The following is a 15,350-nucleotide window of genomic DNA, read 5'->3' as shown; positions in this document are numbered from 1 at the left end:
ATTTTTGTATTTTGTTCACAATGCAGATCGTGTGTCACTGTTTTTGTTTCTATTACATTTATAGAGTAAAGGTACAAAATGTAATGTGTAAATATATCAGTGACTGGATCCTGGAAAAGCATTTAGTGCCACATTTCATTTTGAATTTCAGTAACGTATATTAGTTTGTTGTACAAAAAGCTAGTTACATTCTGTGAGAATGGAAATAAAGAAGATGTATTCATTAGTCGGAGGAGTTTGGACGGTTTTTTAGTAGAAAAATACACATTTTATGTTACGTTAAGAGAAGCCTCTAAAATGGGTTTATTGTTAAATTGTTACCGATACAGGAAGTGAGTCACTGTTGTTTTTCTTTCTATTACACTTGTTGAATAAATGTAAAAAGTGGAAAATGTAATTTGTAAATAATATCAGTGAGGAGATAAAACAGACTAGATATTATGTTTATTTTGAATTTCAGGATTTACTCTTTTATTATTTTCAAAAACAAACAAATGGAAGAATTTCATGTGAAGAATAAACTGCTTCTATAAATGGAAGAAAATTTTTTTTTTTTTATTTAAAATGCTCAGAAAATAGTGAAGATTTTTGTAAGGATCATAAATATCAATAAAACATTGAGGTGCAAATCCAAAATACCCAACTGAACAGATCACATCATGTCAAACATTGAGAGCATATTGATTAGTGTGATTGTTGTAAACTTGCATTGATTTTCTTATTGACAACTGTTGTATTTTTAAACTAATCTTACAGTGAACCACTGTATTTATATCCCAAAGTCCAACATTTCAAAATAAGAAAAATAAAAAAATGGATTATATTTATTACATCTGATAGCATTACATTGTAATAAAAAAAGTGCCCACATAAATGAAGTATCAGTTCGTCAACACAACTTAAATCAAAAATCATTCAAACCATCCGTCAATTTTATTTATTAAATACCCATTTATGTCCATATACAAGTCTCAAAGATAAAATAAAGATTACGTTCTTCATTTGTAGCCACTTTCAATTTTGTATTGTATTATTATTCTATTTATTAGTGGCCAGACAACACTGGTTTACAGTTCATTTAGAGCACATGTTGGACTTGTTTAACAAAATCAAAAGATATAAATGAATAAAGCAAAAATAAACAAATAAAGCAACAAATTACCACACATTCTATTATAAAGTTGTTCACACCCATTGGACATTCAAAGATATGTTTTCACTTTCACTTTCTTTTGTTAGTAGACCTTTAACTCTAAAAGGAGTTTTCTTGCCAACAAAAACTGCATTAGTACTGATGAAGTACAAGATACAAGAGTCCAACCTGCTCATCAAACATATCACTGCAAGTGGTTAATAACTCCACTGGTGACTTTAAGGTGAGACGATATAGACAATTATTCTTATAGGGACAGGATGCACAGCACAACTCTGGCCAAGCTTATCAGAACTCTGATCAATTAGAATGATTAATCGTTTTGATTGACAGGACAAACGATCAGCGGGGCAGAGTTTCTACCATTGTCGTTAGGACTGGGACCGAAGTATGGAAGGAGTTTCTCAGTGAAGGAGCAGCCGGTGAAGGAGTAGAGAAGATCTGCAGTATCTACATCATAAAAGGAGACCAGACCCTCCTCATAATCCACAAACACACCCGCCTTCTGAGGATGGTGACTCAGAGAGAGATGCACTGGCAGGTTATCATTAGCCACATACTCTTTATTCCTCAACCACACCGTCCAGAAACCCTTTTTGGGACTCAATGTGACAACTCCCTTCCTTTCAATCGACTCTTTGGCAACTCCTAAGGTCCAGGCAGTCTTGTCTTCAACCTGAACCTCGTAGTAAAATCTTCCAGAAGAGAAACCCTGCTCCCCTAAGACGTTCACACATCTGTAGAATCTCTTAGGGTTGTCCAGTAGTGGCTTCCTCACATCACCGTGATGTACTTGTTTTGCATCACCAGACAGGATGAGATGAGGATGAGCTGTATCAGGATCCAGAGTCACCTCCACTGCAAACTGCTGGATCGTCATCAGCTCCGCCTTCTTTCTTTCATTCTTCTTTTTGACCACCAGGATTGACAGGTGAGATAATCAGAGGGACAGAGTTTATACCACCGTTGTTAGTAGCGGGACTAAAGAATGGGTAGAGCTTCTCAGTGAAGGAGCAGCCGGTGAAGGAGTAGAGAAGATCTGCAGCATTTACGTCATGAAAGGAGACCAGACCCTCCTCGTAATCCACAAACACTCCCACCTTCTGAGGATGGTGACTCAAAGAGAGATGCACTCCCGGGTTATCAATAGCCAGATACTCATCTGCATTCTTCAACCTCATCATCCAGTAGCCAATTTCAGGACTCAGTATGAAGTTTTTTCCTCTGTTGATCGACTCTTTGGCCACGCCTACAGTCCAGGCAGTCTTCCCTTTAACCTGAACCTCAAAGTAAGATTTTCCTGAAGAGAAACTCTGCTTTCCTAAAATATTAACGCATTTCGTAAACCTCTTAGCGTTGTCTGGGAGGTTCTTGTATACATCGCCACAACTTACTTGCTTTCTATCCTCCCACAGGATGAGAGCAGGATGAGCTGTATCAGGATCCAGAGTCACTTCCACTGCACACTGCTGGACTCTCATCAGCTCAGCCTTCTTTCTTTCATATTTTGTCTGGTCACCAAATTCATGCTTATTAAGGTTCAGTTGGCAATTGACAGGAGAGATAATCAGAGGGGCAGAGTTTATACCACCGTTGTTAGTAGAGGGACTGAAGAATGGGTAGAGCTTCTCAGTGAAGGAGCAGCCACTAAAGGAGTAGAGAAGATCTGCAGTATCTACATCATAGAAGGAGACCAGACCCTCATCGTAATCTACAAACACTCCCACCTTCTGAGGATAGCGATTCAGAGAGAGATGGACTGACGGGTCATCAATAGCCACATACTCATCTTCATTCCTCAACCACAGCGTCCAGTAGCCATGTTCAGGACACAGTGAGCTGTTTTTCCCTCTGTTGATCGACTCTTTGGCCACGCCTACAGTCCAGTCAGTCTTTCCTTTAACCTGAACCTCAAAGTAAGATTTTCCTGATGAGAAACTCTGATCCCCTAAGACGTTCACATAGCTGGTAAATCTCTTAGGGTTGTCCGGTAGTGGCTTCCTCACATCACTGTGATGTACTTGTTTTCCATCAGCAGACAGGATGAGAGCAGGATGAGCTGTATCAGGATCCAGAGTCACCTCCACTGCGAATTGCTGGACCCACTTTAGTCGTGGGTTCTTTCTTTGAATCTTAGCAACATCTAAAACAAGACAGAGAACACACAGACTTTAATCATTGAGTCAATGTAGTGTGTGTCAAAATGTAACAAACAAAGGTTTGACCTCATCATACCGTGTACTGCAGAGCTCAAAAGAGGAAACAGATTGAAATTCAGTTGGTCGGCCTGCCTCAAAAAATAGGACTGCAATGCGTTTTGTTCTCACAAAGCAATTTCAGGAAAAAGGGCACTCGAGTGGTGTCAGTATGTTTAGGTTCACGTGTATACTTAGTTTTGAGTACCCATCTGTCTTTAAGGGGTCTTTTTACCTGTGGACTCAGCAGGTCCACTTGATTAGCAAAGCTGTCAGCTGATCATCTATAAGATGGATCAGATGTATGGGAAAGTTGACAGAGTGACCACGGACTTCCTCCGAGAATCACCACCTTATCATCATGGTAGGTTTTGTATGTCTCTGTGACCATGAGAACTATGTTGTTAGGCTAAGGTCTTCCATGAGCCAGACCCTGAGTTATATAAGAGACTTCATTGATTGGCCAAAAAGGAACACAACAATCATTTAAAACCAGGGTCCCCCTCCTGGAGCAAGGCCTCGGAGAGGTCTGGAAACTAGGCCTGAACCCACCCACGTGGGCTGGTCTTGGTCAGACTCGGCTCGAAAAAAACCCACATGGGGCCACCACCATGCATGCTAACGACCCACAAAACGGAGCGTAAGGGTTTGGTGCATTGCTGGTCGATTGGCGAATGTAAAGCCCTTGGCATGCAGACCCCCTGCTTTGTAAATTGTGCAATGCGGAATGTAACCTGTTTGGTGGGGAAGGACCTGGACTCAGAGGTGTTGCTTTGTTATTGGACTTCTGTGCAAACCTCAGACTAGACCATAACAAACACCACGATCGGTCAGAAGGCCAGTTCATAAGTCTACGTGGTATCAGTGCACCTTAAACCAAAGATTGATGAGAATTAATTGTTTCGTCATATCTGCTGCCATATATGTTGTGAGAGCTGATCGCCATCTCACCTTACCTCTGATCATGACTATATGGTGGCGTAATAAATGATGAATTTATCTTTACATTTTTTAGTTTGGACATTTCTATCAATAGATTGTTCATAACTCATGTAGTCATTTATGAGTGTGACACTCCTCTACTTTTCAGATGTTTCTATTCTTACATACCACCAACTTACCAATGCTGACATTTTTGAGACGCTGCACCAGATCATTCCTGCTGATCCTTCCTAAAATCTCCGTGGTTATCTTCGTAGCTCCAGGACCCTGATATTTCTGGACCATTAGATCCACCACATCATGCCTTTTTGCTTTCTCCAGATGAGCCACTGGGATGCCTAAAAAGCCTTCCAGGACGTCATCCTCCTTTAAGAACCACTTGAATTTATCAAAGTCGTCTTCTTTTAAGTCCTCCAGATATTTCAAGAGCTCCTCTTTAAGTTTTGCCGTCATGGCTGCCTGCTAAAAATAAAGGACAATTCTGAATCTCTGAGGGTTATGTTTTTAAAAACATAGAAAAAATATAAAAATATGAATCCCCTCCGCTGCAACTTCAGCAGAACTGTTGTAAATGTGAATCATAAATGAAACATGTTGTTTGGACCCAAGTTCTATTTTTATAGTTTAAGTCTTATCTTGACTGTTTTTTTCTTTCCACACATAAAGTCAAGCCGAATACATTTTATTACATTCATTTGATAAACGCTTTTGTCCAAAACGACGTACAATTATTGGATTAAAAAAAAATGGAAGAGCAACCCTTCTAACTAATTAGCTATGAACAGAAATTAAAACAGATATTCTAGTGGCACAAATTTGTCTGTCATATGAAATAATTTTGTCTAATTTATAATGTTGCTCCATGTTTTTATAAATTACAACAGCCAGTACAATAAAGTGCTGCTCTCTTCTTGTATTTCAGCATCATTTACTTTTATACAGGAAAGCAATAAATGGGGCTCAAACAATAAACTTTTAAAACACTTTTACCTCACATACCTCTACAGGAGTTCATGAACGGTAAATATTATGATTGTACTCTTTAATAACTAAAGGTTGTGCTTGGTACTTAAGATATATCTCTCACACACACATCAAATTTACTTTTAAAATGATCACTAACAAATCAAAGTTTTCTAGATTATGGGTCAATTAACTATGTCAACACACGTCTCTCTCTCCTTTCATCGGTTTCGTTGTCTGTTCTCTCACTCGTAGCTCTGCCGGGTGGCTCAAGTCCCTGTCTCACTGGAGAGCATTTATGCTTTTGTTTGTTTACAGTTTCTTTGTGAACTTTACAATAGTTGTGCAGAACAAAATAAACATTAATAAGAAAAGGAAAGTCCTCAGTTTTGTGTCCATCGTCCCCCTCTAAGCCTCAAACCGTGACTTCAGACGTCCGCTCCGTAGGACTGATAATTTGCTCACTAATTGCTCAAATAACAGCTGCTTCCTCGTCATGTCAGCAGTAGTAGAATTATAAAATACAGAATTTAACTACCCAAACGCTGTTAGTATAGACAACAAGATCAGCAACACCTGTAATCCGTTATCCATGTTGAAATAACCACTGGTAGTCCATCGATAATCAAGGCTGCTGTTGTGACGAATCAGAGAAGGAAAAGTCGTGACTACTAGACCCAATTACCCAAATGTCCCCGTTTCTGCCCGTCCACACTGCAACACAACCCTGGAGTTTTCAAACTAAAACTGCGTCGGTAGTGTTTTCAAACATCTCTGTTTAAGGGTCTCTAAAACGTAGTAAAAGTTTTAAAACGAAACGTTAGAGTGTGAATGTATGGAGCCAAATAGTTTTGATCATTTGAAAAAAACCTACGTTTCCTGAAGGCAACGTGGTTGAGGAAGCTCCTCAGACTTCTTTCTTATGCTGTCATTCATGAGTAAACGCCCCTCTCAGTTAATGCCTCGCCCCCAAATCCAGATCAAGGCCTTGAATCTGAATTATCAAAATATATATGAAAGTGAAAAATTCAAATAAATATTTTATTCAAAACAATTCCAGAACTAAATCAAAGTTATATTTAACCCAAAAAACCTTTCCTTCACTTAGTTTTTAATTTGAACTTTCAGTTTACATTTTTTTTTAAATGATCAAACTATTGTCTGAAACAATGGGATCTGACTGAGGCCTGTATGTTCATCCGAAGGCCTGATCTGAGTTTGTTGATAAGAGCAAGCTCCAAGGAATGTTTATTAAGAAAGCAATAAAACATCAACACTGCGATCTAATTGGCCGAGTGCCACAGACACCCCAGGACCCCCTGTGGCTCAGCCCTGCTATAAAAGTTTGCTTCACCCCCAGCTCTCTGCCGTTCCATGCGATTCAATTCACAAGAAAGGAGGTATTGTTCTGACTGTGACTATCGTTTAAAAACCAGAACCGCCGGTTTCTGTGTGACAAGTTAACAGTTTCTCTGCCTTGATTTGAGTGAAACTACCCCTCCCTTTTCTTTTATCAACCTCTCGCCTCTCCCCAAACACATGCACGCGCACGCACACACACACACACACACACACACACACACACATATTCTGCCTCTTACCACAGTTAGCATGCTCATGAATGTATAGTAGTTGTTAGTTTAGATATTAGTTGACTAGATCATTATTATTGGAACTTAATAAACTCTGTTATACTTTAAAGAGCAGCTGTCTGTGATTACTTTGTGCATGTATTGTGATAACAGCTGATATGTGGCCTGTTGCTCGAACTCAAACCTTCACTTTCACTCTGAATGAGTAATAGTACTCAGACTGTTGACAGTGTGAGTGAACACTAATTATTAGACTTAGTTTATTGTTTTATCGGTCCCTGTTCGCAGGGTGGTGCCCCGTAATTATTAATTATCGGTAATAATCTTACTGAAATTAATAATTCTATTGATTTCAATAATATAGTTTTTCATTTATGCTGATAACTCAAACACGCTCTTTTTCATTCCCAACACTATGACAAGATAAACTTTAATTTATCCCAAGAAGGAAACTAGGTCATGGCTTGAGAATGATCATCTCAGAGGGCCAAAAAAATATATGATTGCACAGCTGGATACCCACTGCAGGGCTTAATGATGGGCCTAAACAATATTTAACATGAATTCTGGGCTTCCATAGGAGCGCTCACCCAACTTTTATCACACTTTACTGTGTGTCTTTTCTGCTCTAATCTCCTCAAAACCATCATCTCATGCTGAATCATTGTGTATTTACACTGTTATTCTTGTTCTGTAGCTCATCTTTTTGCTGAGAACAATATAACAGTCACACTATAGTATAGTATTGATCATTTTAGAGGCTGGGTTAATTTAACCCAGTCATCCCTCCAAAATACTAAGTAGACAGCAGAGACAATGAGTAGACACCTTAAAAAAGAAACTAGACATGTAATATACATTCAAACAATGCACCATTCAGCACAGAAAATAACTCACCTTGCTAGATTCAGCACCTCCTTTGAGTCCTTCAGCTTTATTAAGGTGAACAACACATCTAGAATATTCCACCCATCAGTTCTTGTGAGCTATTTTAACACTGACCATACAGGTTTATCAGTCGGTGCTCACCATCTTCCTGTTAAAGAAAGTAGAGCGTGTCTCCTCCCCCTTTAAAAAGCTGGCTCACATCAGATACACAGGAAGCTCACAGCTTCAGACCAGCTGCAACAAGAGGAGAGAATACAGTATGTAGCACGTAGCAACTCTCCATCTAACATATTTATTTCATCCATCCCATCAACAATCCACAAGTACACTCAATACTTGGGTAGCTCTGTTGCACATTGGTCCTGATGGTGGCGCTACTGCAACCAAATAAAGCTTAACGTTTTGAAAAATCCTAACAAATCAGTCGTACAGGCCGGCCATAGAAATAGAATAAGAGCAGAACTGTATGATTTAATGCAAAAACATGAAGGTATCAAACACGCATTACTACTTTGCAGTTAAATATTGAACATTTATTCCAACATGAAAAAAGCAGTAAATACCACTTAAACAAACACGTCAGGACAGTTTGTTGCATAATCTGAATGAATTTGTTAATATTTGACATCAAACTACATTGCCCGGACTGTGCCGGGGCAAATTCCATGTATCAACATAATACAATTCATAATACCTGGTGATAAAGTCTTTATGACTTTTCTTCCTGCTGTGATCCAGAGTGGAGACTTGTGACAGTTTCCTTACTTCCTCCACTGCGGGGACGTGCACAGACATCTTTAAAGGGCTGTTGCTCTAAATTAAAGGAAGTCATCCGCTTACAGATACAAAGAAATACATTTATTGGATTCCAGGACTTTTGGGGCTTTTGTGAACTCTGGCACATTATTTTCATGCAAAGTACAAATCTTAATCATTAACAAAATGTAGTCGTGTACCTCACAAACTGTTGTTTACTTTCCAGATTTATTATGAATTGTGATGTTAAACGTATTAGTAGTTGTTACAATTTGCATTAGTTATTAGCTATTAAATATGTTGTAGTGTAAGAAAGTACATTTATTAAAGTACTGTACTAAAGGGCAATATTGAAGTACTTGAGCTAGTTTATTCTTCTACTCCACATCATCTCATGTTAAAGTTGTACTTTTTGCTGCTCTACATTTATTTGATATCTTTGATTACTTTACAGATTCCGAATAACAATAAAACAAATCAACTAGTAAATGATGATGTATTATTATAGATTAAACTAGCCAGCAGTATATAAAGTAACACAATGAGATCCACCTTCACCAGCTGCAACATTAAAATGATGAACACATTAATGCATCAATGACTATAATCCAATAACAAAGTAGATATTTTCCTGCATCATGAGAACCTTTACTTTTGATATTTTAAGTATATTTGGATGCTAATACTTTTGTACTTTTACTTGAGTAATATTTTGAATGCAGGACTTTTATAGTAACAGAGGATTTTACACTGTAGATCAGTTCTGAACCCCTTGCTGGATGGCTTACTTTCTCAGACCAACCCTCTGTGTGAAAGCTCACCGTGTACCAGTATACCATTAAAACATTCTACTACAGTAAACAGCTGAACAGGACTTTGCATGAGTTCTTCAACACTAGCTAACTGGGAAAGCCAGTAGGCAAATACGAGGAAGAGATTTCCACACAATGACATCAAAGACATTTATTCAAAGACACACATCTCTAACTCCATTTCAACAAAGAGGGCGTGGCTCCATCTAGTGCTCCATTCGGCTACTAAAACCAAATCCTGATACATTTTCACTCATCTCCTACACTGTTGTAGATCATTAACTTGTTTAATCACAAACATCACAGTTGCTATAATTTGCGATGTTTCTTAAATTGCTTAGTTGATCTGTCAAATCTAATCGTTGTAATTGACAGTAGAGATGATCAGAGGGGTGATGTTTTTACCATCGTAATAACGACCGGTACTGAAGAATGGGTAGAGTTTCTCAGTGAAGGAGCAGTCAGTAAAGCTGTGGATAAGGTCTGCAGAGTCTACGTCATAAAAGGAGACTGAACCCTTCTCATAATCCACAAACACGCCCACCTTCTCAGGCGGAGTTTTTACACTAAGATTGATAGCAGGAGCTTTGTGCTTATCTCCTTTCCTTAAACATATAGTCCAGAAGCCATTCTCGGGGCTTGCTGAGATTGACCCCTTCCTGTTGATAGACTCTTTGACGACGCCCAAATCCCAGGAAGTCTTCCCTTTAACCTGAACCGCGTAGTAAAACCTCCCCGAAGAGAAACTCTGCTTCCCTAAGACATTTATAGCATGATTAAATCTTTCTGGGTTGTCTGGGAGGTTTTGTGTTGCATCACCAGAGTAAACCTTTTTCCCATCATCAGACAAAATGAGATTGGCATTTGCTGTATCGGGATCCAAAGTCACATCCTTTGCAAACTGCTGGACCCTTTTCAGCTTGACTTTAGCAATCAATTTCTCCTTCTCTGTTTTGAGTGTTTCCTCCAGCTGATTCACGGCGACCCCCACACTGCTCCCATATGACGGTGGAGGGACGCTGACTTCTGTCCAGTTCTTGGTGGGTGGAATAGCATTAAGGGACGAGACTCTTTGCAGAAAGTCAGGGTGGTCTGCGGTGCGTGAGAGCTGCTCCACCTCAGCGCCTTTCTTTCTCAGCTCAGAGATTTCCTCCTCCAGCTCTTGGATGAATCCTTTGGACTGTTTCTTTGTCGTTTCCCGCTTTTCTTTGATTGCCTCAATGAGATTACCCAGAATTCTCTTGACAGACTGCTGCAAAACAGTAAAGACCTGCTCACTGTCTGCGATATGTGTGTCTGCAAATTTACTGCTGATCTCTGCTGAGCGGTTGATTTCCAAAATCTTCATCTCTCTCTTCTGGATCATCAGCTTAATTTCAGCCGTTGTCTCCACAAGCTTGGACTTCATTCTTCCATTTTCACATTTGAGAGGAGAGTCATGATTCTTAAGGTCTAAAATAAAGCAGAACACAAACACATCTGGTCAATCTTACAGAACGGATCTCTGTATTGTTTGTCAATTGTTTAATTTTATAAATTGCTCTTTTGAGTAAGGATGATCAAGTTATTTTTTTTCCTGAACCTGATCCAAGTCCTTTAATATTGGGTACCTGATTATACCGAGTCTGATCCGATACTTTTATTTACCTAAATGTTCATTAAATATGTATCTAAAACATTTAAATTATAGCTGTGAGAAAAAGAGACCAGAGGTGCTTAGGACCAACTCGACAACTATGATTTAAATAAAATGTTATTACTGTTTGAAGACTATACATATTCCATAATGATATAATAATTTATGCGATGCATGAGAAAGTTCTTAGTTTTTCATCATTATTTTTTCACCTTCCCTTAACTTACCTTTTGGTCTGGAGCTAACGGTGTTGAACAAACACTGCTTCAGATCATTCCTGCTGATCATCCCTAGAATGCTCATGGTTATCTCCAGAGCTCCAGGGCAGCCATATTTTTGCACCATCAGATCGACCGTGTCTTGCCTGTCTGCCCTCTCCAGCTGGGCCACTGAGATGGCTGAGAAGCCCTCAGGGATGTCTTCCAGCTTCAGGAACCACTTGAACTCCTTGAACTGTTCTTCTGACAGGTTCGCCATAGTTTTCAAAAGATCGTGTGCTGTCATCGTGGTTCCCTAGCAAAACAAAGAATGCTAATAATTGCAGGTTTTCTAATTGGATGATCAATAGCCCCTCTTTGACCAAATAGTTCCACAAGCTAGGCGTTTTTGGACTGGAGGAACTTTTTCTCCCATCAGGAGGCGACTCCTCTGGTTGTACAGAAGTTCTGTGAGGCCAGTTGTGACATGTCGAGTCTCACCCATGATAAATAGTTATGATGAAATCTGGGAGCATTTCAGATCATATCTTTACTTCACATACTTTTTAATTAATACAATTCATAATTTTTTTAATATATACGAGTACATTCTACATTGTTACACTATAATAATTTATGACGGACAATAATTCATTAATCACACGTGTTTCCAGAAGGTGAACTTACCTGTTAAACTCCTCCAGATGAAGTTACAGCGACTTGCTGCTTCTCAGCCGTTCGTGTCGGACTGCAGCCAAATCCTCAAACCTTCCCAACCTAATAAAAAAACGTCAGTGTGACATCACATCTTCTCAACGAATCAGCTGTGCTTCAATGCTACAAAGAGACATTACAGTTTGGATACAACATGGATAGAAATGCTTGGTTTTGAGTCAACTGTTGTTGGATTTTTGAGGTTCATAACATTATTGACAGAGTGAATAATCAGATAATTATATTAAATTAAACTGTCACAATTCAAGTAGAAAAGACAACAGGCCAGAGGAACCACAGCTCAGTGTGAAGGCAGAGCAGGTTGAAATAAAGAGACTATGGTAAAATAAAGTCATTATCATTATCATTTTCTGTACATATAGGTATTGTTTTAAAAAAGACATGAAAAAAGCTTTAATTAGGAAAATAGAGATTCAAAGCGAAACTGAAACTTTGAGGTTCTGTTCCAGAAGTAAGGAAACGTCATTCAAAGTCATGTTGACATTTCTAATAATGAAACGTAAGCCTTTGAACACAACCGTAATATCTTTTGGTTAACTCCACATATCTAAAGATGGTAACTTTAGACAAAACAAATTCTATTTTATGGAGTTTCTAACTTTGCAGGAAGCGTACAGTTTGTTTATCAGAGATTTTTGGCTAAAACCGATGATGTTGATGAGAGCGGATGAGACTCAACCAAAACAGTAAAGTTTAAAAAAAAAACAATGAGTTTAAAGATGCAAAAATGTTCTGTACAGCTGAGAGCAACTGCAGAAGTGGTGGCCTCCAGTTAGACTGCTAATCCAAGAAAAAACAATCATACAACATTATTTTTTTATTTTCTCTATTTCAAAACCAGATTATAACTTCACACGACCTGGACCACTCGGAACAAGACATCAGCGAGCGCTTCAACAAGCTTCCCGTCACGAACAAAGACAAAACAGACGTTCAAAGAAACAACCAACAAAGAAGGGCAAAGCTCAAATACGGATACGACGCCATCCACATCTCAGAAGCCACCATGCTGCACAGGAGGTGAGCCACTCACTCATTTCCATAAACAATAAACTTACCAGACTTTATCGCACAGCACATGGAATTCCAGGCACCGCGCCAAAGTCTTGAATTCAGTCAGGACCTCATAGAGACTCACTGAGGTTAAACACATCCCACTCTGTTGGCTCTCTAAAACAAACCCACGAAAGAGACAATTCTGGACTCTCAAGCACCCGACATGAGAGACAAATAGGTTTTTTCCTCAAACAAAACTCTGACGAACACAATAAATCAGCCAAGAAAAGAGCTCACTCTACCTGCAGAGACCGCCAACAACAGCGTCACATGTTCACTACAAGCGAGCACGGTGAAATTCGAGCTCTACAAACACAGAGAACTAGACAAGGGAAACAGCTGAAAGGAACAACTCAATTACCTGTATCCTACAAAGAGGTACAACTCTGAAAAACGGCTGACGGAGGAAGGAAAAAAAGACGTTTTATATATACATATACAGGCTGTTGTTCAGCAGATAAGGACGTTAACCATTAGCTGGTTCTTCTAGACCTCCACATCCCTCATCTGCTACACAAACACACACTCTAACACTGGCTTCACTCTCTGCCACGTAGACACATGCTCTTTATCCCTCTTTCTCTCTTTCACTCTATTAAAGACACGTGTATCAGCTGTTACGCCCACCAAAGATTATTATGCATAATTATATGTTTCTCTGTGCCTCGATGTTCTGTTTTATGTGGATTTTGTTGCTTGTATTTTTGCATCTATACTTCTTTGACAAGTCAGTGTTCATTTTATTTATAAAGCCCAAGATCACACATTTTCCTTAAAGGGGCTTTACAAATCTGTACGGTATTTTATTAACCCTTTTGTGTTCGGGTCATAGTTACACTACATTCTTGTAAACACATTAACGGGAATGCCCGGAAGGAATTTGTTAAAATGTTCTCACAAAACACTTTTTTGTTTAGCCATAACTCAAGAATTCACACGACAATCATGACAATTTCACAACAGTATCTAACAGGTTAAAAAGGAAGTGATGGAAACAATTTGACTGGTTAGCATTATGATTGTTACTTTTCTCTCAATACTCTCATTACCAGTACCGTTTTTTAAATAGAAAAATAAACATTTTCTTTCTTTTGGAGATCTGTAATTGGTCTTAAATTGGCTTTTATTACCTTCATGTAGGAGTCAGTCTTCTCTTGCAGCTCGTTCAACTTGCAGCTTCACTGGTTTCCAGTCAAAAATATAATGATTTTAAGATTCTTTTATTAGTTTTTAAAGCTCTGCATGGCCAATCCATCCGGACTCTGATCTCCTCAGAACATATTCGACATCCAGACTTCTCCATCTATCAGCACTTTTAAACCCCGGCTAAAGTCCCAATCTATTTATTTTTCTTTTCTATGAAGCAGTTGAACACCTGCGGTTTCTAAATCAACACACTAGCGAAGACGAGCAAACAAAGAACTGCCTTTCAGACCAGTTTTTACAATCACCAGCTTGACAAACAATTATTTGAATTTTTAAGTTTAATATTAACCAGCTGGACTCATTTAGTCTCGGGTCTAATCTCTCTGCAGCCGTCTGTGAGCTAACTGGTGAGCAGGAACATTTGTAAGTTAATTAAAAACAGTGTTTGCTGCTTGTAGTTTCATACAGCTGATACTAGATGGTAGTACAGAGTCATATTTCACTGATTCTGCCTTTAAGGACCATGTTGTAGTGTCAGTGCTGTTCTTTTACTACTTCAGCTACACTGCATGTGTTTATGTGAAAAATTAAAAGATACATTTAGAGTCTGTGATCAGGTTAAAATGATCCTAGTGTCATGATCAACAATTATTTAGAGTTAAGTAAAACCAAAGAGTTCTGTTAAAGAAATTAAATCTGTTATTTACTTTCTGTTACTATTCATTCGAGCTGATTTTCCAACATGAGATCTTCTTACTGAGGAAACACCATCCAGCCAGTTTGTGATTAACGACTTTATACTGTAAGAAATGTGTAGTTTTCAACAAAACATACTGCATTGATGAATGAATAGATGTGTTAGAATACACTATAAATACACAAAACTACAACTCCTAAAATACAGACATAAGATAACATATTATACACATTAGACATGAGTGCAAATTTGTTGCAGTTATAAAGTGGGAGGAGCCAGTGTGGGCCACATCAGCTCTGCCTCGTTCAAAAGTCAGTGAAGTTAATGGTTGATGGCTGATGTTGAATATGTCTTTAGGCAAATGTGATGAATAATAATCATTGTTCAGTTTGTGGAAAATCCCTCATCCACTGACAGAGTATAAACTCAGTGTTCAAAACATCTCATAGGTTTAAAACAAATATCTCTTCTCAAGCAACAATCGCTTAAAATCACTGTAAAATACATTGGCTTGATGTAAATGATAAAGTTAAGTTGACTTGACATAAAAAAGATCATTTTTAAGTACAAAAATGAACTAGT

At 38.5% G+C, this 15,350-nt stretch overlaps 1 protein-coding gene across 1 annotated transcript; it reads right to left on the bottom strand.

Moving 5' to 3' along the window:
• Positions 1 to 261: 261 nt before the first annotated feature.
• On the bottom strand, positions 262 to 13,042 carry LOC306713871 (uncharacterized protein). Its single transcript, XM_079183711.1, has 7 exons — positions 12,928 to 13,042; positions 11,822 to 11,911; positions 11,165 to 11,450; positions 9,669 to 10,753; positions 4,470 to 4,749; positions 2,080 to 3,296; positions 262 to 2,048 (listed from the first exon to the last, which is right to left on the bottom strand). The coding sequence occupies exons 3-7, from the start codon at positions 11,439 to 11,441 to the stop codon at positions 1,467 to 1,469; spliced, it is 3,441 nt and encodes a 1,146-aa protein (XP_079039837.1). The 5' UTR covers positions 11,442 to 11,450; positions 11,822 to 11,911; positions 12,928 to 13,042; the 3' UTR covers positions 262 to 1,466.
• Positions 13,043 to 15,350: the final 2,308 nt, after the last annotated feature.

Source organism: Pholis gunnellus (genome assembly GCF_910591455.1).
Source record: "Pholis gunnellus genome assembly, chromosome: 22".
In the NCBI taxonomy this organism is placed as follows: Eukaryota; Metazoa; Chordata; class Actinopteri; order Perciformes; family Pholidae; genus Pholis; species Pholis gunnellus.
Note: the sequence above shows the minus strand (reverse complement) of the source record. Positions and strands in the feature narration are given on the sequence as shown.